The 21,577-nt window shown below is 34.5% G+C and overlaps 1 protein-coding gene and 1 long non-coding RNA gene across 2 annotated transcripts; one reads left to right on the top strand and one right to left on the bottom strand.

Moving 5' to 3' along the window:
- Positions 1-508: 508 nt before the first annotated feature.
- On the bottom strand, positions 509-13,286 carry LOC130051159 (uncharacterized). The gene is made up of 7 exons (XM_056152523.1): positions 13,211-13,286; positions 12,035-12,274; positions 10,346-10,597; positions 10,071-10,205; positions 1,171-1,302; positions 617-751; positions 509-531 (listed from the first exon to the last, which is right to left on the bottom strand). The coding sequence occupies exons 1-7, from the start codon at positions 13,275-13,277 to the stop codon at positions 509-511; spliced, it is 984 nt and encodes a 327-aa protein (XP_056008498.1). The 5' UTR covers positions 13,278-13,286.
- On the top strand, positions 2,148-9,185 carry LOC125660895 (uncharacterized). Its single transcript, XR_008799533.1, has 3 exons — positions 2,148-2,309; positions 8,367-8,454; positions 9,099-9,185. It is a non-coding gene; the product is annotated as an uncharacterized LOC125660895 (long non-coding RNA).
- Positions 13,287-21,577: the final 8,291 nt, after the last annotated feature.

Genomic DNA, 21,577 nt, shown 5'->3' with positions numbered 1-21,577 from the left:
TACGTCACTAATTCGCACATGTATCAAGGTCAATGCCCTAGTGCATAATCATAATGATTAAACCAAGTGAAACCTCATTTTAGGTTTACCCTAATTTTGAGGCGAAAATTGGGGCTTAATGTACCCTGCTCTTTATACTAAATTCACAACCATCACGTGATCATCGTCTCGCATATCCTTAAATGATAAGAAATAAAACTTAAAAGTATTTCCTTGATGCATGTATCAAACAACATTTTTTAATCAATAGTGCATTGATGGATTTTTTCGTCCAATTTTCAATGCATGGATGATAACCAAGCTGTGTGTTACATGTACAGTTCCCTAGATTTAATGGCAAGAATTAATGCAAGGTGAAGATAACGAACAGTGATCAATCTCATCACTCCTATAAGCAATACAAAATAGATAGTTGGGCAAACATGGACCCCTGGATATACCAGAGGTGGGATCAGGTGCCTAGGAGGAGTAAGCATCCCCTGTTGACCGGTCATACTCGCCGTGAGCCCTAATGTAATGCATCAGGACTCCCTGAAAATTAGAAGTATTATTTTAATAATGACATTGTAATACTGGATGAAAATCAGAGCATTTCCCCTGATAAATTAAGATTTACCGTCACATTTGTCTCCCCTCCAATTATCCTGGCATCCTTCTTCACATATCCCAGTTGTCACGTTGCAGTATGAACCATTTTTACACTGTCCACATTGTAATGTACAGTTTGGTCCGTAAAATCCGCCACTGCAAACTATTCAAAAGTATTTCATGATAGTTCTTTGAAAATCATCAGTTAGTTAGTCATGTCAACTTATGTTAAACGAAAGCAAAGAAATTAGAAAATATTTGGCAATGGTCAACGACATGTTTGTTGTCGCGAAGAACAGGTTGTGATCTTTAGGTTTGCTAAAAGGGAATTGGTTACAATGTTATAAAAACGGTGACTAGGAATCCAAAATGGCCATATATATTCTTAGGATCACAATCACTTTTCTTTTCTTTTTATCTTTTATCATCAGAAAGATACATTATATTGATCAGGTGTATAAAAAAAATTTGAAAATTCTGAAAGTCATACAAGTAAGCTAAACTATGTTTATACTAAAATACGGGGACGTGGGTCTTTTGATAAATATAGATAAAAAATGTAGAAGGTAAAAGGAAGCATACCGTCACACAGGGGTCCACCCCATTGATGTTCACATCCTTTAAGACAGACACCTGTCATGTCACATTGGCTTCCATTGAAACAATGTCCACAAGGTTCAGTACAGTTTTCTCCATACAACAGTCCTTTACAAACTACAAAGTATATAGACAATATCTCAGGTTTAAGACCTCTGTACATTGTACCAGAAAATCTTGGGGTTCATTTTTTTTAAGATATATATATATTAATGGTTAAAAGTAGAAAAAAACTTTATTAATTTCCACTCAATATAGTTTAATCTAATTAATAACCAAAGAAAATGTATATATTGCCACCTTCTTAAAAGATGTCACACATACAAAAAATCCACATTTTCGCTAAACAGAATAATAAGAATATATAAAAACTTGTTGAAATGACAAAATTTAAGTATAAACAGTTTTTTTTAATGCTAATTCATAAATATGTATAGATTAATTGTGGATATTAGGGAAACCAATGTATAATAGACATCCAGTAGAGGAAGTTCCAGCATAGGAGTTATTGCCCTTGACAATTTTTATTAATCATGAAAAATTGATTATCTATGGAAAATATAAACTTTTTCAGTATTAATAGTTTACCAGATTTTTTATTATATCCAGTGAATAAAATTCCTCAGAAAGATATATTTCTATCATGTACAAAGCTTAATTTATTAAGATTTTTGCAAAAACCTATGACATCCCATGAGGATCGATCAACCTTAAGGATGTACGGGACTGACGATTTTGAAATTACCGCGCAACTCCGAATGACGTAAATAAATCCTATGTCGTTCGCATCTCCTATTTGATTCTGAGTGTATGTTTGATAATATCTACAATGCAATTAATTCTATAGATATATTTTACATAAACCATGACAAAAATATTATTATATTCGAAATAAAAACAAATCGCGTAAATTTTACGACTTTAATTACTTTTCGGCAATGTAAACATAGTGAGACTTTTGAAACATTCAAATGCGGGGGAAACGCGGATTTCAGTAAGCTAAAGCGATCCAGCGTTACATCAAGGTTTTTTGACCCACAGAAGACGATGGAAAGCTGCCTCACCAAGACACCAGACGCCGGATCATCTATATTTGCAATCGCAGACGCAAGACATGTGTTCAGGTTTGTCAATCACTGTTAACAGGTTAATAAATTAATGCCGAGTACGCACGTACGTCAAATAAGAAGAAAACAAAATTGTTCAAGTGCAAATCTTCCCAAAAATTCCATGAAAATCGATGCTTGAAAACAATATTGAAATAGGGTATGAATTCAGCGGCGCTTATTAAATTGTCAATGTCAGCTGATTGTTCATAGACTTTGAAGATCTAGATCAACCTAAATTATTTAGCCAAACATACAAAGTGTATGATACAAGCATCTGAGTATGAATATGTTAAAGTATTTGTCAAGTTTTAATATACATCTCTATAAATTTAAATATGTGTTGGAGGAGGGGTTATATAAAGCTAGGATATACACAATAGATCAGTGGTGGATCTTTGGTTTTACATAAATTGATGAGTAAGATTTTTTTCTTCCTATAATAGTTGATGTTTGCAGTACAGAAAACAGAGACAGGACACTATAAAAATCTACCACCACATACAAATTATACAAACCCAGTGACATGCTTTGATTTATTTTCACTTTGTGCAAAATATACAGCATAATGCCATAAATGGGTCAACTTTTATTTATTTTACTATATAATTGATTTTGAAATCATTTTCATCCAATTATTAAGATTCAAATCATAGTAACCTTTACACCATTAACAGCACAAATATCTCCAGTATCTTGTTTCAGTGTCTTATTTTTTCCCCGGAACATTGCAACCATACACATATTATATGATTGTGTTCCACTCTTACAAAGGAATATAAGGAAATGGAATGATAAATTTCATTAATCATGCATGTTTTCTGCTTCTAATGTTGCTAAAAGTTTTTGAAATCATGAATAGAATTTATGTCCAGATCAAATGTTTTTTGATAAATGTTTTAGATTTCATAAAAATGAGTTTAGAATTATGATTTAAACAAAGATTATTTTTCAATGAGTTATAGGCCTAGCGTAAGATGTGAAAGTTGACTCATTCATGACAGTATGCTGCAATTCTATGCCAGCATGAATGTGTTGAACAACAAAAAGAATATGAATTGTCACTCAGCTTCCTTAGGCCCCAATATTAACACTTCATGTAAATAGCCGAGGTTCATTGATGTATCAGTATTGTTTTTCAGTTCAGTAATTCAAATACCCCCCGTCCCCCCCCCCCCCCCCCCCCCCCCCCCCCCCCCCCCCCCCCGAGTAACAAAAAAAGTAATTTTATTACAAAGGAATAGTAATACACTAATTGATAGCTGATTACAATAAAATCGTAAGGTAACCATGGCCTTTTTCGATCATGCAGGAAGATGGATGCTAGGTATTTTCTGCCAATTAAGTTTAAATTCAGCCCAACAATTTCAACACTATGACACGACTATTATACATGTACAACACTAAATATTTTTTTTAACAAGACGCTTCATTAAAGAAATTTATTTAACATTATTAGTTTTCTATTCACCTAATGTATTATCTAGTTTCTTCAGACCAAAGTGTCCACTATTAAATGTCAACTAGACCATGTAGACAGATTCAATGATGAAATCTAGTTGTATTCACCTTTTTTGTGTTACACATGCCATGTGAGAGTAAAATATAATTGTTCGATCTATATCTATTTCATGTAAACAATATTTAGGAATTGTCAAGCTAGCTGGATAATTGTGCTTGTTTTTAAAATATATATGCAAATTAAAGATCGCCCAAGTCCTATAATGAAAAAATGACAAGCATGATATTATGATAAATATGTACGTTTTTGTTATATGCATAATTTTGCAAGGAACTCTAGTTTTTTTTAAATGCATACATACCTACATGTATATACTGCCCACCATGAATAAGTATACACTCACCAAAATAAGTTACTTGTGCATAAAAAAGAAACATGGGTTACATCATAGATACAGATATTTTGATGCAAATACATAACTCTTGCAAATAAATATATAATGGTAGGCTTTTAACTTTTCATATCCTTCTGGTCTTTTTATTAAAATACTTGATTTTCTGAATTCTCTAAATAAGAGATATTATGTAAAATTTAAATTGAAACTATTTCGAACTATTTACTAATACATATTATTTTGTATTTGATGTGAATATAGTAACTTTTATAAGACCCTTTGATTTTTCAACTGTAATAAATCAATATCACAATTTAACAGACTATATCAAAATATTGAAAGTCCATTATTGTTGCACATATATTGAATTTGTACCCTTAACTAATTATTTTATTGAGCTTAATTGAAAGTTATATTCAGTGAATTAATTTGGCTCTTTTTCATTATATCATATACTATTGGCTATCATTAAGGTACAATGTATCTAGGTTTATATAATTGCACCTGTCAATAAGTTAGTCCTAATACTAAATGCAGTTTGGGCAAGACACACATCAAATATTTGATGCAAGTGTACCTCTAAGTTTTGAGAGGAATTCTTAAATCATTTAACATGTTAAGGGGCGATGGCGAAATCAAAAGTTCAATGTCTGACAAAAAACTAAATTCACATCAAAATTGGTACCGTATACGTTTTACATAGTTTTCACGAAATCACACCCCACTCCCCTTAAATCTAAATATTATGAATGTTGAAACTAATCGATTAACAAGTAAAAACATGCGAGCATAAATATTACTTTTACTTCTGTTTATTCACAAATTAAAGTGTGCATTTAAAATATTTAATGTTCATTACCGGTAAAATGTAATATGTTATTATGTGGTTTTTAACAGCCACTTGTCTTTTTTCCACTAAAGTGAAATCGATGTTGGATGACAAAAACTTATTTGAGTTTTTACTCCTCCTGAGGCCCCTTAACTATTTGAATTTAAATTTTTCTCCTGACATTGGTCTTTTGATTTCGCCCCTAAACATGATGGACACTCAACAACCATGGATCAAATTCTGTATGTTGACTCTGCCATTGACCCAATAACCAGAAAACTTATTACAAAATTTATACTTAGTAATAAGTTTTTATACAGGACCCTGCATACAAAATAACCTTTAACGTAATAATCTTGAATACTTATGATATTCATTGTAAAATTTGATATTGTTTATTTATTCTATTAATATATAGAATAGGGGCACATACTTCAATACAATTTTATGTCTTATTTTAAGTTATACATACACAACTACATGTATATAATTTATTGATTCTTTTAATAGATACCTAAAAATTTTCAAATACATGTTGTCAATATTTGAACAATGTACCCACAGGAAAGAAACATGGAAGAGTGTGGGATGCAAACACAAAACTAAACAATAGTAATTTGTCTGCATGTGCATGTACGCGCACGTACGTGCATTGCAATTTTGGTACAAAAAAATTGAAAATCAGAATTCACAAGGAATCAACATGAAACGTTATTAGGATGATAGTATATTATTTGTATATACGCAAAATGATAGTCGTGTTTTCTGCACGCGGGTACATGCACATGCATCACATTTTTCGTACACGAATTTTGTAATCAGTGTAACTTTTTTGTTGCTCATTCAAATCAGGGCTTGAAGCTAATTTTTTATGTCACCAGTCCAGTCGGACTGATGGGGTATAATTTCAACCAGTCCGCAGAAAATTTTACCAGTCCAACGGAGTTTTCCAGAAATAATCAAACATATTTCGTTAATGTTATTAAAATGAAATTAAACTCAATATGCCTCAGACAATATTGTAACACTTAAATGTGGGATTTATATTTACGAATCAGATTCGTCTGATATCTACAGATCGAACCATGCCAAATGTGTGTATAAAATTTCATAAGTATATTTTCCAAAATGATGCTTTAGAAAATTAACCAGTCCCATCGGACTGACTAAAACAAATGTCAGTCAGTCCACCATACTTTTAACCAGTCACAGACTGACGGGCATATGTTAATTTCGAGCCCTGCAAATGGTTTGATATTCATATCATAGGTAGATATTGAGATCCTTAACTGATCTGCATTGTCAAAATTACCAATCTGCACGCGCATGCACGTGCGCTTCTTTTTGATTGGATAATACATGTACTAAAACATCTGTAACTCTCTTATCAATGAAGCGAATGAGTTGATATTCACTTCATAGGTAGATGATATGTGTATCTATATATTGGTGTAACAAAAAATGCCAACGCAAACGTGCATGCACATGCATCATATTTCAAAAGTTAATTTTTTGAAGGACGATAATGTTTTTGTTTTTCATCAAATTCTTTTGATTTTGAGGTTTTAGGTGTGTCTTGGTACTCCTTACAAATTGCTGTGGTTAAAATTACTGGTCAGCACGTGCACTCACGTGTGCTGATTTCTGATTGGATGATTTTAAAATCATTATAACTTTCTTGTATTTGATGCAAACATTAAGAAATTCTTTCTGTGGGTATATGATAGAAAGGCCTGTACTAGAATGACATCAACAAAAGTACGGAATCATACTCATGTGTGCGTGTATGCACGTGCATTGCTTTCTTTTATTTCTTTGCACCGAAATGACCATAGTAAATCATAGTAAACGTACTACATGTAATTAAAGGCTAAAATAAAATGATTTTTGCTATAGGTTTACAATGACTTTACTTTTCAACTGGTTTGGGGAACATATGTAATGGTCCCAGTTACAATTAGAACTAGTTACAAATGGAATTTTGATTTTACTTTAGATTGCAGAATTTTTATCTTTGATATGATTTTATAAAGAAATGCAACTCATTTTTAGCTCAAGTGAGCATTTTTGATCACCCGTTGTCTATCGTCTGACTGTCTGTAAACTTTTCACATTTTCGACTTCTTCTCCAGAACCACTTGGCCAATTTCAAACAAACTTGGCAAAAAGCATCCTTGGGTCGAGGCAAGTTAAGTTTGATGAAATGAAGGGTAACACCCTGCTCCAAGGGGAGATAATAGCGAAATAGTAGATATATATTGACAAATTTATAAAAAATTCTCCACAAAAATCCTGTGGGGATCTGTGTTGGAATAGATCCTCAGTACCCTCTTGCTTGTCGCAAGAGGCGACTAAATGGGGCGGTCCTTCGGATGAGACTGCAAAAACCGAGGTCCCGTGTCACGGCAGATGTGGCACGAGATAGATCCCTCCCTGCTTAATGGCCCTAAGCACCGAGCATAGGCCTAAATTTTGCAGCCCTTCACCGGCATTGGTGACATCTCCATATGAGTGAAATATTCTCGAGAGGGATGTAAAACAATATTCAATCAATCAATCTCCAGTACAATACTTCCAGAAGAAGCAGGCCAATTTCATGCAATGAAGGGCCATGCTACCTTTAAAGGTATAAAAGAGAAAATTACAAAAATAGGGAGGGGTCAATTAAAAATCTTCTCAAGAACTGCTGGGCAAGGAAAGTTCAAATGTTCATGGCAGCTTCCTGACATAGTGCAGATTAAAGTTTGTTGAAACCATGGCTCCTGGGGGGTAGGATGGGGCTACAATAGGGGATCAAAGTTTTATATCTGAATATATAGGGAACAAATCTTTAAAAAGCTCCTTCATAAAGCAATAATTATATACAGGGCTCGAAATTAACATATGCCCGTCAGTCTGTGACTGGTTAAAAGTATGGTGGACTGACTGACATTTGTTTTAGTCAGTCCGATGGGACTGGTTAATTTTCTAAAGCATCATTTTGGAAAATATACTTATGAAATTTTATACACACATTTGGCATGGTTCGATCTGTAGATATCAGACGAATCTGATTCGTAAATATAAATCCCACATTTAAGTGTTACAATATTGTCTGAGGCATATTGAGTTTAATTTCATTTTAATAACATTAACGAAATATGTTTGATTATTTCTGGAAAACTCCGTTGGACTGGTAAAATTTTCTGCGGACTGGTTGAAATTATACCCCATCAGTCCGACTGGACTGGTGACATAAAAAATTAGCTTCAAGCCCTGATATATAAATATTTATTATATTTAATATATATATTTATTTAATAGTAAATATATATAATGCTATCTATTTCACGTAATTTTTGGAATTTTTTAATTATTCTGATGTCAACCTTACACATATATTTTTCACAGGTTTTGAATATAATGTCTCCAGTATGGATATGTTTGACGATTGTTACCATGGAAACGAACTCACAGACCAACATGTATGTCAAAACAGGTGGGGTTTTTTTTGGTAAATCAAATATAGTGGTACCCATTTCAATCAATTTTAGAATTTTTAAATTAGTCATACCCTTCCGTTTTTTTTCCACAGATTTTGAACATGATGTCTCCAGCAAGGATATATTTGATGATGGTTACCATGGGAACGAACTCACAGACCTATGTCAAAAATGTCATTTTCTGATAGAATAGACATAATGCTATCCATTTCACTTAATTTTAGAATTTTTTAATTATTCTGATGTCAGCCATACACTTCCAGGTTCTCTACAGGTTTTAAATATGATGTCTCCAGCAAGGATATGTTTGATGATGGTTACCATGGTAACGATCTCACAGACCTATGTCAAAAATGTCTTTTTCTGATAGAATAGACATAATGCTATCCATTTCACTTAATTTTAGAATTTTTTAATTATTCTGATGTCAGCCATACACTTCCGGGTTCTCTACAGGTTTTAAATATGATGTCTCCAGCAAGGATATGTTTGATGATGGTTACCATGGGAACGATCTCACAGACCTATGTCAAAAATGTCATTTTCTGATAGAATAGACATAATGCTATCCATTTCACTCAATTTTAGAATTTTTTAATTATTCTCATGTCAGTCATACCTTTCCATTTTTTGTTTACAGGTTTTGAACATGATGTCTCCAGCAAGGATATGTTTGGTGACGGTTACCATGGAAACGAACTCACGGACCTATGTCAAAAATGTCTTTTTCTGATAAAATAAATATAACGCTATCCATTTCATTCAATTTTAGAATTTTTTAATTATTCTGATGTCAGCCATACACTTCCGGGTTCTCTACAGGTTCTAAATATGATGTCTCCAGCAAGGATATGTTTGATGATGGTTACCATGGTAACGAACTCAAAGACCTATTTAGAAATGAATTTTTCTGTTAAATTAAAACTAATGCTAATTACTTTAATCACTTTAGGAATTTTTTCACTGCTCTGATGTCAGTCCCATACCCCTTTTTAGACAAATAGTAAATTTCAGTCAATTATAATGTCTCCAGCAAGGGTATCTTTGATGTTCGTTACCATGGAAACGAACTCACGAACCTATCTAAAAAATGTCTTTTTTCGATAAAATGAGTACAATACTATCTATTTCACTCATTTTTAGGATTTTTTAATTACTCTGATGTCAGTCCCATATATCCTTAACAGAAATCTTTTATCGAAAATTGTTTTGATTTCTACTGTTGAAATGGCTCCGATGTAGCTTTCTTTAGAACTTTTCCAGGGAAAAGCTAAAAATTCAACATTTTGCATCTAAGCCGTGCTTCCCTCTTTTCTTGTTGTCTGAAGAACACCCCGGACTAACTTAAAATGTGGCTATTAAGGATATATACGTTTCTTTATTTTTTCAGTATATAATATTAGTATTGGAGACATGTTCCAATATCAGTATTTGAGATATGTTCCAGTCCAGGCATGCTAGAAAAATCGCTCTCTCACAAACGTATAATAGTTCAACACATCAGGTCATGTGACAAACAAATGTTGCCGAGAAGATGAATTCTGGCGTATTGGAATTGAATTCATGTCAGCTCTAAATTTTTGGAATTATCTTTTGAAACAAATAGTATTACCATTACATCCAGGAGCGATCATCAAACTGTTATGACATCCATAGATACAGGACCCATCAAATGCATCACACTGCCTGTCTAAGCATTTTGAATCGCAAGGTGTACAATTTTCTCCATAATGTCTCTCTGCACAACCTAGAAATTAAAGAATTTAGAATATATAAACGTATAATCACAGAAGCAGTATAGAAATCAATTATGAACACGTCCCGTTATGGGACTTTGTCAGGATATTTCAAAGAAATCCAGTCGCTTCAAGTACAATGACTACGTACCCATGATCAATATTTCACAGGTTTCAAGGGTAGCAAATGACGGTTCATATCCGAAACAATTTGTTAGCAGTTCATTTATTCTGGAGTTATATAAAGCGATCCCCTTCGTCACTGTATTGAGAGTTACGTTGTAAATCATTGGAAGACATGTGGCGTCGTGAGCATATACTCGTAGTCCTCTCCCTGTGTACGGTGGTTCGAAGCCGGTGTCGTTAAAGGCATATACTGAGAATCCCAGTTGTCGATTGTTAGCTAAAACGGTGATAAAATGTAGGTTAATTAAATGTAAAGGGAAGTAGAAATCTCTAAGCAAATGATGTAGAAAGCATGTTTAAAAACATTTGACAGAATTTGCTAATTTCTTATCACAATACACAAAAAAATCATGGCCTGGAGGTTATGAAACTTTTACGGTATTCAGTCTCAAACTCAGCCATGTTTGTTTTTTAGTACAACTTTGAGCAAGCTTCGAATCATATTGGAAAAATCTTGAGCATGTATTCCATTCGAGTATGATAAAGATTTTATAACCTTGACTTTTGAGTATGAGTATAGACTTCGAGTTTGAGTATGAAAACATACTCAAAAAAAGTTAAATAACTTCCATGTAGATTGCCAGCTCTTGACCGAGATATAACGGATTTCGGAATTCTGTAAAGAAATAGGTTCGGCATTGGCCAAATTCTACTCGGCTTTTATGATTATGGGGTGTGTGCATTATTTTGCGATGCAGATATTTTCACGTTTAATTTCTAATAAAAGGGGGTCGGCGCGGGTTCTAATCCCGCTCGCGCCGGTAAATGAGAAAGTTTCCCAGTTTAATTTCGGAAGGTCGGTGGTCTCTTCCCAGGTACATTATATCTGGGTTCTCTCTTCCACCAACAAAAACTGGGCACCTCTATATAACTGAAAAATTGTTGAATGTGGCGAAACAACATCAAAACAATCAATCAATCTAATAAAAGGTGTAACTCATACTTACTCACAAAAACATATGAAAATCAACGCATCTATGAGCATGCATAGTACATAATCAAATAAAGTAAGGGTTATGAGGCTATTTGCTGTGTGTTTTTATGGTTTTGGTATCTACCGGTACTTATACATGTAATCATAGATAAACCGGTGAAATTGAACACCTCTTCGATCGTCGCGCGGGACACTTTAGATTTGGATTGAAAATTTACAACAACAAAAACTGACAATATTCTTCCTATTTTCATCTCGAGCGACGATGGAAGAAGGGTTGAAATATCATTTGAGAGATGCTCAAAAAATCGGCATCGTGCCGTAATTTCCGGTAATCAAATGCACACTTCTTGGCTAACGAGAATCATGATCATCTGGGTAATAAATTATACATCTATATATTTTCAAATAATATATATATATATATATATATAAAGCACAAACAAACAATTATAACACCCAACCTTACGTTTACCCCTAGGATCTAAACGATACATGTGAAAATCAATTAATTAATATATAAAGCACTAAATAATCACAACTAGGTACTGAAAATTTTCGCCCCAGCCCGGGGTCGAACCAGCGACGTACGGCACCCACCGCCTAGCAAGATTGTCAAACCAGTGCGTAAGTCCACTCGGCCACAACGACTTCCCTATATAAGTGTATAAGTAGCGCTTTAGGAGCATAACAAAGCTTCCTTTTAAAAGAAAGTCTTACTAAATTTGCGGAAATGGATTTGCAAATACGCCACATTAACAAAGACTTTCATCGTCATTTTCCACCATGCTGTCTGATGATCGACTCCACCCAATGTAAAGGAGCAGGTACTGGCGCCGCCGTCATCAAGCTCTAAGAGTCCGTCCACAGCATGGTCAGGTTGACCATGAATAGCAGGACTTGTGTATGTGGTACTCTGTGATGGCGTGCCGCGGAACTTCTCAGTTCGTGCAAGGTTCACTGGAATCATTTTCAAAACAGCATGGAAATTAATAAATAAAATTAATGAAATAAAATTATCATTAATGAATTTTCTTTCACTGTTGATTAAAATATTTCATTATCGTAGCTTTAAAACTAATAGAACTTTGCTTAGAATATTGCAATGTGAGTGAAGAAAATGAATAATTACCGTCTTCCTTGGAAGACGGTGTACATAGTTGAAGTATTAAATATACATACAGTCTTCGGACAATGCACTGCCTTTCCTTTCTAATTGGTGGAAAATGCATGATATGTAAATTCTAATTTATTGCATTGGTTTCAACGCAAGGGAGATAATTTGCTTATGATTTAATTTACGAACGGCTTAACAATTTTAAAATATTTTCAATCTTGAGAGAGAGAGAGAGAGAGAGAGAGAGAGAGAGAGAATTGCAATGTAATGAAACTGACATTTCAATCTTATCCGTGAACAGCAACAATGAAAAAGTTTCTATAATTCAATAAATACAGAAATGGTCTTTTCTGCACACAAATTTTAAAATTCTTCTTGAGTAAATTTGGCCAATTCAAGGCTACTTAGCCCTAATATATTTTGTTTCTTGATGTGTGAAAAATAAATATCATTTTATTGAACGCACTGAACATCTGCTTTTCACTCTTTTCTTTTAAAGAAGAAACAATGCTTTCTTTTTTTTTAGTACAAATTAGAAATGCCATGTCTACTTCAGGGTTATACTACCAAAAAAAAAAAAAAAAATAGTATACAGTAGTTTTTAAAAACTTAATCTTATATATGAGATTTACTATTTTAAAAGTTCTATTATGTGGTCATTTGAAGAAAAGGGGATACATTATACTTAAAGCATATGATACATTAGATCAGTTTACTGTTGTTCCTACAGACGACAAGCATTCTTAACAATTTATGATAGTATCAATCAAAAGTTTTACCAAAACATTGTGCCGGAACAAGGAAGAGAACGCCGATCCCGACTGTGAGTAACACCTGTAGCTCCATCCGTGATTTGAATGTCTGAAGAATATAGAAAACCATTGAGATCAAACGAAAATATTTAGCATAAGGATGGATTATTCCTATTATATTTAATAGACGCTTTCATATATACAACATGTACAAACACATGATAAACTTGAAATTGTAAAAATTGTTAATTTATGGAAATAGAAAGTACCTATAAAGTGCGAACGAAATCTGTCAAATCGAAACGAAATCTGCCAAAACGAAACGAAATCAGCCGAATTGAAACGAAATCTACCAAAACGAAACGAAATATGCCAAAACGAAACGAAATCTGCTAAAACGAAATCTAATACCGAAACGAAAATATTGTATTTAACCGAACTGTTTAATCAACATAATAAAAAAAAATCATATCTCAGGTCAATGTGAAAGTTACTACAGACACGTATAATTTAAATGAAATTCGCCTCCCCGTTAATGTGGTTTTTAAGGTTGACTGTTACAATTTAAGCGGTCCATTGGTTAGCATCAAACATAATTTTAAGAACCTGATCGTCTGAGAAAGTTGAAAGCAGGAAGACGTTGAAACGGGCATTAGTTGTCATTTTGTCACCCAAAATTTAACTATATTATATATTTCAGTAATACATCAATCCTTCCTTATATATTTCTTTACACTAAAAGCGGTTATCTAACGTAGCTTTATTTGGTTTCTCTTGTTTTTGAACAAAATAAATGTTTTTATTAGTCATTGATATGCCTTCCTATGATCCGGGTTAGAAAAGGTCCTCAGTACCCCCCACCCCGGATCCGGTTTAGAATAGGTCCTCAGCACCCCTTCCCCGGGATCCGGGTTAAAATAGGTCCTCAGTAACCCCCCCCCCCCCCCCGGATCCGGGTTAGAATAGGTCCTCAGTACCCCTCCCCCGGGATCTGGATTAGAATAGGTCCTCAGTACCCCTTTGCTTGTCGTAAGAGGCGGCTAAATGGGGTCCTTCGGATGAGACCGTAAAATGTCAAAATTTCTTTATTGTGGCGGATTTTAAGGAAAATTATGTTTATATTGTTAGGGTCTTGCGTGCATTCGAGAGAAAAAAATGACGACATCAAACTGAAAGGTAGCTCACATTCAAATCACTGAATTTTATACAAAGTGGGGTTATCACCAATGTAATTCTTCACGAATCGGAACACAATGGAATTCATCGGTATTTGTTTTTAATTGGCATACACAATATTCCATGAACTTTGATGATCATATGAAGCATCATAAATGGATCTATTATATGAGTGGTATTTGGAGCAAAATGTCATTTTATAGGTTTACTCAGGAAAAAACGCAGTGTTTTTGAGAAACTAGAAACACAACTTGAAAGGGGAGATAATTATGAAACGGTCGCGGAGATTCGTGGTAGACATAAGCAATCACGTGTTATATAGCGGGAAAAAATCCTCCGACACGCGCGCAACTTTTCATCTCGTCAACTTTACAAGTTTTACTAGTTAAATTCATTTCTACGAGTCACATATATAGACATTTGACGAACTAGCTAGTCTATTTGACTATTTCTTTCAGTGTTCGCTCCGTATCCTGGAGGTAGTGAGTTCGAACCCCGCTAATGCCCTGGCCGCGTCGAACCTGAGACGTAGGCATACATGTGCTCTTCTACAAACGCTCGACAAAAGTGAGAATCATGGGTCTTTCAGATAGGCACCTGGCACAGGCACTCGACGTTTTAAATATCTATAATTAAAAAAATTGTTTTTCTGTAAACATAATATTGACAAGGTATACCACGTCGCCATCTTGGTTTTCGTTTTTACCAGCTGCATCGCTTGAAAATTTCAGCGAAAAGTTCGATATAATACAATAATTAGAACCCTACCATTTAGAAGCAACTCTGTCAAGGTCTTACCTCTCTCATCGTCATGGTGAACTGGAATTAAAGTCCATTTATCGGCTATAATCAACCATCAAACATCGTCTACTGCTTCTCAAATGCGAGAAATCGCTGAAAGGTGGACGTACGTTGACATAATTTTGGGATAGCCCTTTTTTCATTGGTCGATAAAATTAAAAATAGTAAATATTATAATTAGCCGTAAATATGTTCTAGTGAGCGAGGTAATAGATCTTGAACATTATTCTATCAATATATACTTTATTTATTTTTTTAAACGTTAAACATGATAACTTCACTTATTAATGCATTCGTTTCTGTTGAAAGTAAATTTCATAACGTAATAAGAAAACTTCAAAATTGAATTTACACACACACGCACGCGCGCTTACACGTGGGTATACTCTCAAACGTACACAGTAACATTTATACATTCATGCAAATGTCCTGTCCTGCTTATCTGTTGTCACAATGGGTGACAAAACGTGGGTTGGAGTCGAAGCGGGGGGGGGGGGGGGGGTCATGAACATTTGCAATTTTATTTGGTAATGTGATAGATTCATTAAATTTCCCGTGCCAGCCTGTCCCGAAACCACACAATTGTGCAGAGTTTTATTGTTTGCAGGACTGCAACTACCCTGCATTCAGTGCCCCCCCCCCCTCCCCCGGCACAAGCGTCAATGGGTACATTAGCAAGGGAATTCTCATTTGCATAATGATGTCAACTTCCGTCCCTAGATCGGGATTTATCGCATTTTGAGGAGCAGTAGACGATAGTTGATTCTTGATTATATCTGATCAATGGACATTATTTCGAGTTTTCCATAACGATGCGACAGATAGGATATTAACAGAGTTGTTGCTAGACGGTAGGGTTCTAATTATTGTATTATATCGAACTTTTCGCCGAAATTTTCAAGCGATGCAGCTGATAAAAACGAAAACCAAGATGGCGGCGTGGTATACCTTGTCAATATTATGTTTACAGGAAAACAGTTTTTTTTATTATAGATATTTAAAACGTCGAGTGCCTGTGGCACCTGGGGCCCGTTTTACAAAAGGTCGTAAGTCTTAAAATTAGTCGTAAGATATAACTTACGATGTGAGACCGTTTTACAAAGATTTAGGATTTACGAGTTACGATGAAATTCGGCCTTAAGTCTACGACCGCCCGGGGGCGACACTATGTCCCAAGTTTTGTCGTAAGTGCTCCATAAAAGCTTTGTTACTATGGTTATTAAAATAATTCAACATGGCTGCATTTCTAATGTTTAATGTTATGAATGAGACTCATAAAAACGTGCGTTGCGGGTGTTTCGCGATAGAAATAATCCATTGGACTACCTCAGTGATGTTGAAGTGTAAATTTTCAACTAACTAAGTCTTACGCCGACTACGTAAATCTAGTTACGTATAATCTTAGTTTAGCGCAAACTGTGTTTCACGAAACGACGTAAATACATGCATACGTCACTACTCGACTAAGTTTTCAACTAAGCTTACGTACTTAGTTACCGCGTCCTGAGCATGCGTACATCATACTTTCGGGGGTTTTTTCACTTGCCGTCTGGACCAAAATAATGAATGAAAAGAACGCAAAGAAAATGCACAAGCGGAATCGGGAGGAGACAGAGATGGCCGTGTTGGCAGAGGCAGTAAATTTTTTCTATACTATTTGGGCACTGCTTACTAAATCAAACATCACTCCATAAACAAAATTTGTTTTTATCTATATAGGCCTGGGCACTGCATACTAAATCAAACATATCACTCCATAAACAAAATTTGTTTTTATCTACATAGGCCTATGTATATACAGTATTCTACATCTCTTCTTCTACAAAAAGTAGTTGTTTTATGATTTCAAAGATTATTATATTTTAAGTGCATGTAGGTTGACACGATACATCTACATTGTATATAGATATTAACTATATACTTATACTTTAATTGGTTAATTAATGTAGACTCATAGGCCTAAATGTGTTTGAACAATTGAATATGTGTGCATATGCATATTTTATAGTTTGGGATTATATACAGGCATGTACCATCGTGTTGCTAAGTGACAAGGGGGGGGGGGGTGCAGCTGGAACATAAATTAGATGTTGGCTTTTCAAATAATCTTTTGCAGCGATTTCCACAATTTGTTCTCTCTCATGTTTCATTTTCTTCAATCGTGGGGTTGCTATAGTCTTCTATTATGAGTGCCTCAACACATTTTCCTACAAACATGTGTGTGTGTGGAGGGGGGGGGGGGGGGTAGACTTCTCCTATTAATGCTCATACCTCGCTAAATAGTTTTTATTCATAATTTCCTCTCATTCACTTACAGTACAATTTTTTTTTAAAAATCGTATTGTTAAAAAAGTGGAGTAGCAACGCAGGGTGACACCCCCTCCCATTCACTTAGATTCGTGCCTGATATACATGTAGATGTTTTTCTTTATTTGAGAACATAAAATATATATCTGTACGGAATTATCCTGCACATCACTTATCACCGAAATTTGTCAAGTATCAAACTGTTGCGAAGACTTTTTTTTTTTTTTTTTTTTGAAGAACTTCATTATTGATATTGTGAAATTCTTCCCCAAAAAATCCCGTCTTAATAGATATATAATATAGTTATATGATGTATCTCTTAAGACGGGATATTTTTTCAAGATTTCAGATATTCAATGGAAAATAGTTGATTTTAAAATAACTATTCATGAAATATACATTACACTCCCATAAATCCACCCACCAGATCGAATTGAATCAGGCTCGCTAATCATTTGTTCCAAGTTAGTCCGAGCCGAAGTTTTGAAGAGATTTATAAATATCCTACATATAATACGTTCCCTTTACGGTGGACTAATTTACAAAGGGATTTGGGAATAACACTGTACATCCATTATTCATGTACAGATAGACACTTGTGAAAAATAATTATAGCCATAAATTTTATAGTTTTCTAGGGGAAGTAACCCTTATGGCCTTACATATTTATCGTTGTAAACGTCCAAAAGCATCCTGTCTTGAAAAAAATCGATCACAACGCAAAGCTCGTCGGTAAAAATTCCATATATATCTACAAACAGTGAACAGTCGGCCATGATTTTTGCTTACGTAAATACTTACGTAAGGGTTCGACCTGACGTAGTGTTTCCACTAGTTAGTAGAAAACTTGCGTAAATTCTAATCTTACGCCATTTCATGAAACGGACTTACGTAAAATATTTAGTCTAGTCAGAAAGTTACGCCAAACTAAGCTTACGCAACTAGTTACGATGTTTGATGAAACGGCGTCCTGGTGCCACCTCAAGTGTGTCTAGGGGTCCGTGTTTACCCTACTCTTCATTTTGTATTCTTTATAGGAATTATGGAAATTGATCACTATTCGATATCTTAAGGTTTCCATGACCTCTCTCTCTCTCTCTCTCTCTCTCTCTCTCTCTCTCTCTCTCTCTCTCTCTCTCTCTCTCCATAAAATATTCCATGCCTAAAAAAAAAATTTAAAAAAAAAAAAAAAAAAAAAATCGTCAATGTGTTCGGGACTGTACGACTGAGCGATACAAAGCTGGTACACTCCAACGTTTGTGCACTCTTGCTAGTGATGGTGATCGGACCACAAACGACAATCGATTATCGGCAATAATTGGACACATGTAATCGATTATAATCGGAATTGGCATTTAAGTGTTTCCCCCTCAAATTAGATGTAACAGAATCATGAAATGTATGGAAACATTTGAATTCTTCTTTGTTTCATTTGTTCACTGGTAGATAAATCAGAATTACAATATATCAAGTAATGGAATTTATTTATAATCTCATTGCGCGGTACCTAACTTCTCGGGTACTTTATTTCAACTGATATAAGAAAACAAGGGGGGGGGGGATGTAACATAAAATGTATGTACTTTTACTTAATTTTTATTAAAAAAAAATTGCGAAATAATAATAACAAATTATACAAAAGTAAATTCAAAGTAAATAGTTTTTGAAACTCGTTCTGTCAAACATACTGACGTTAGCACTAATGTACATAGAGATATACTGAAAAACAATTTGCTTTGATTGTTTTTCTGGAATTAAGCATTAAAAGTCATAATCTAATTGTGAAACAGATTCCATCTTATTTAAACAAAATAGCTAACTAAGAAATTACATTGATATTTGGTCTAACGTCATTCTGTCAAATTCTACTCGGCACAATGTGACATTAGCACACTTCTTTACCAAACCATTGTAAAAGTTGTGGTTCTTTGTTATGATTACAACTCTCCCCACAAGGGGCGTTGTAATGGGATTTTCCAATTGAATGGCAGGTTGAGTGAATGAGGTTTCCAGACTTACGTAAAACTTCAAGCGATGGACTTTCTGTCAAAATTGCTGACGTTAGCAACATGTAACTTTAGCACAAGAAATCGTTCTATTTGTACTAAATCGTACATCAAACTACCGGTTTATGAATTCAAAGACTATTTTATTGCAATAAAAACCCATCATGAAAAACTATTTATAGTCTATCATGATTTACATCACTGCGAAAAAGTTCTGCAAGGTTTTGTTCCGTCAAACAATAACATTAGCATCAAACAAGTTCCGTCAAGAACTGACATTAGCATTGACAGAAAATAAAAGATTCGGGGTCATTATTAAAGCACAACAAACATTGGTCTACAAATAAACCTTTCATTAAGAGAGCCACGTAGTTAAATAATTTCATAACTTGTTTAATAAACAGAAGATTTATTAATTGCTAATGTCATTTTCCGTCAAATGTTCCGTCATAAAAATGTGACATTAGCAACAGTTTTAAAGAAAAGAAAATTAAAAGTGAAAGAAAACTTTCATAATTTTAATTTTTACATGTTCTTGATCCACAAAAAATCACCAGTTTGGCACTTTGAAAAGACATTCGCAATGGGAGTCAATACAAGCCTTTTTCATGGAATATGTCATACAGAAAATAAAAGTTGAACAAAGTTGAAGTGATTTCCGGATTTTGTTTGGTCAACGATGTCGGCGACTTTTATTTTGTAAGCGATTAGTAGCATCTGAACGACCGACACTCGATCATCGGCGACAATCGTTTCATCGCTAACTCTTGCCCAAAGAAACCCTCTTATAAATTGTTGTAAACTACCAAAAGCATTCGATAGTTTATAAAAGAGAAATTAAACTGAAGACTTTGCACCCCCCCCCCCCCCCCCATGAATAAATAAAACCATTCAAATATAAACTACATTTTCCCATTATGCAAGTATATACATACGTCATATATATGTATATTTATCTTGAATGGAGTGAAATTTTTTTACGGAATGCTCAATACTGTGAGTCTCGATATTATAATTGCGTATTTGTATATAGATCTATATGTTTGTATTCGTTTTGTGTATCCCCCCCCCCCCCCCCCCCCCGGGCCGGACTGCATTTTACAGTAGTAGAGAAAGAGAGATGAAATGTAAGTGCTACATTGGATACATGTAATCAACCCACTCCAATGATACCAAAATCCCTATTTTTGTGTTTGTCAATAAGTCCTCGAGAAGTCAACTCCCCCCCTCCCCCCCCCCCCCTCTTTTTTAATTTTTTTTTTTTTTTTTAAAGATCTACGTGCCTGTAATCCATTTCAATTTCAATCATTGTAAATTAAAATACATGTAGTGATACGAGTAACAGATACGGCAATTTACCATTTAAAAATAATTTTAGTGAGTAACATATTTCTAATTTCTTCTAGGACTAAAGTAAATGTGCCTTGCAGGAAATGCATTTTAATCCCTATCTTAGCTACGCAAACTAATTTTGTTTTGTATGGTGTTTTTTAAATGAAAGTGAATTAGTACTAGTGTTCCCCAAACAACGAACTATTTCATAACCATTGCAGATATATAGTAGAACACTGAACCGATAACCCCCCCCCCCCCAAAAAAAAAACCCTAAGAGAGGCCCATGGGCCACATCGCTCACCTAACACCTGAGTCACGTTGGCTCATATTTAAAGATTTTTCCTATATATTCGCATGTAAAACTTTCCTATTGTGACCCCAACCTACTCCCTAGTCCAAAATTGAACCTGGACTATGTCAGGAGGCTTTCATGTGGACTACGTCAGGAGGCTTTCATGTGGACTATGTCAGGAGGCTTTCATGTGGACTATGTCAGGAGGCTTTCATGTGGACTATGTCAGGAGGCTTTCATGTGAATGTAAATTTTTCTGGCCAAATGATTTTTCAGAAATTTTTTAATGATTTTCCCTATATAATTGTATGTAAAAAATTGATCCTACATTGTCGCCTCATCTTACCCCCGGGGGTCATAATTTTAACAAACTTGAATCTGCACTATGTCCGGAAGCTTTCATGTAAATTGCCACTTTCCTGGCCCAGTAGTTTTATGGTGTGGTTTTTTTTAAAGAAGATTTTTAAAGATTTTCCC

The sequence above is a fragment of the Ostrea edulis genome, unplaced genomic scaffold (genome assembly GCF_947568905.1).
Source record: "Ostrea edulis unplaced genomic scaffold, xbOstEdul1.1 scaffold_87, whole genome shotgun sequence".
Taxonomy (NCBI): Eukaryota; Metazoa; Mollusca; class Bivalvia; order Ostreida; family Ostreidae; genus Ostrea; species Ostrea edulis.
This window is presented reverse-complemented; position numbering and strand designations above follow the sequence as displayed.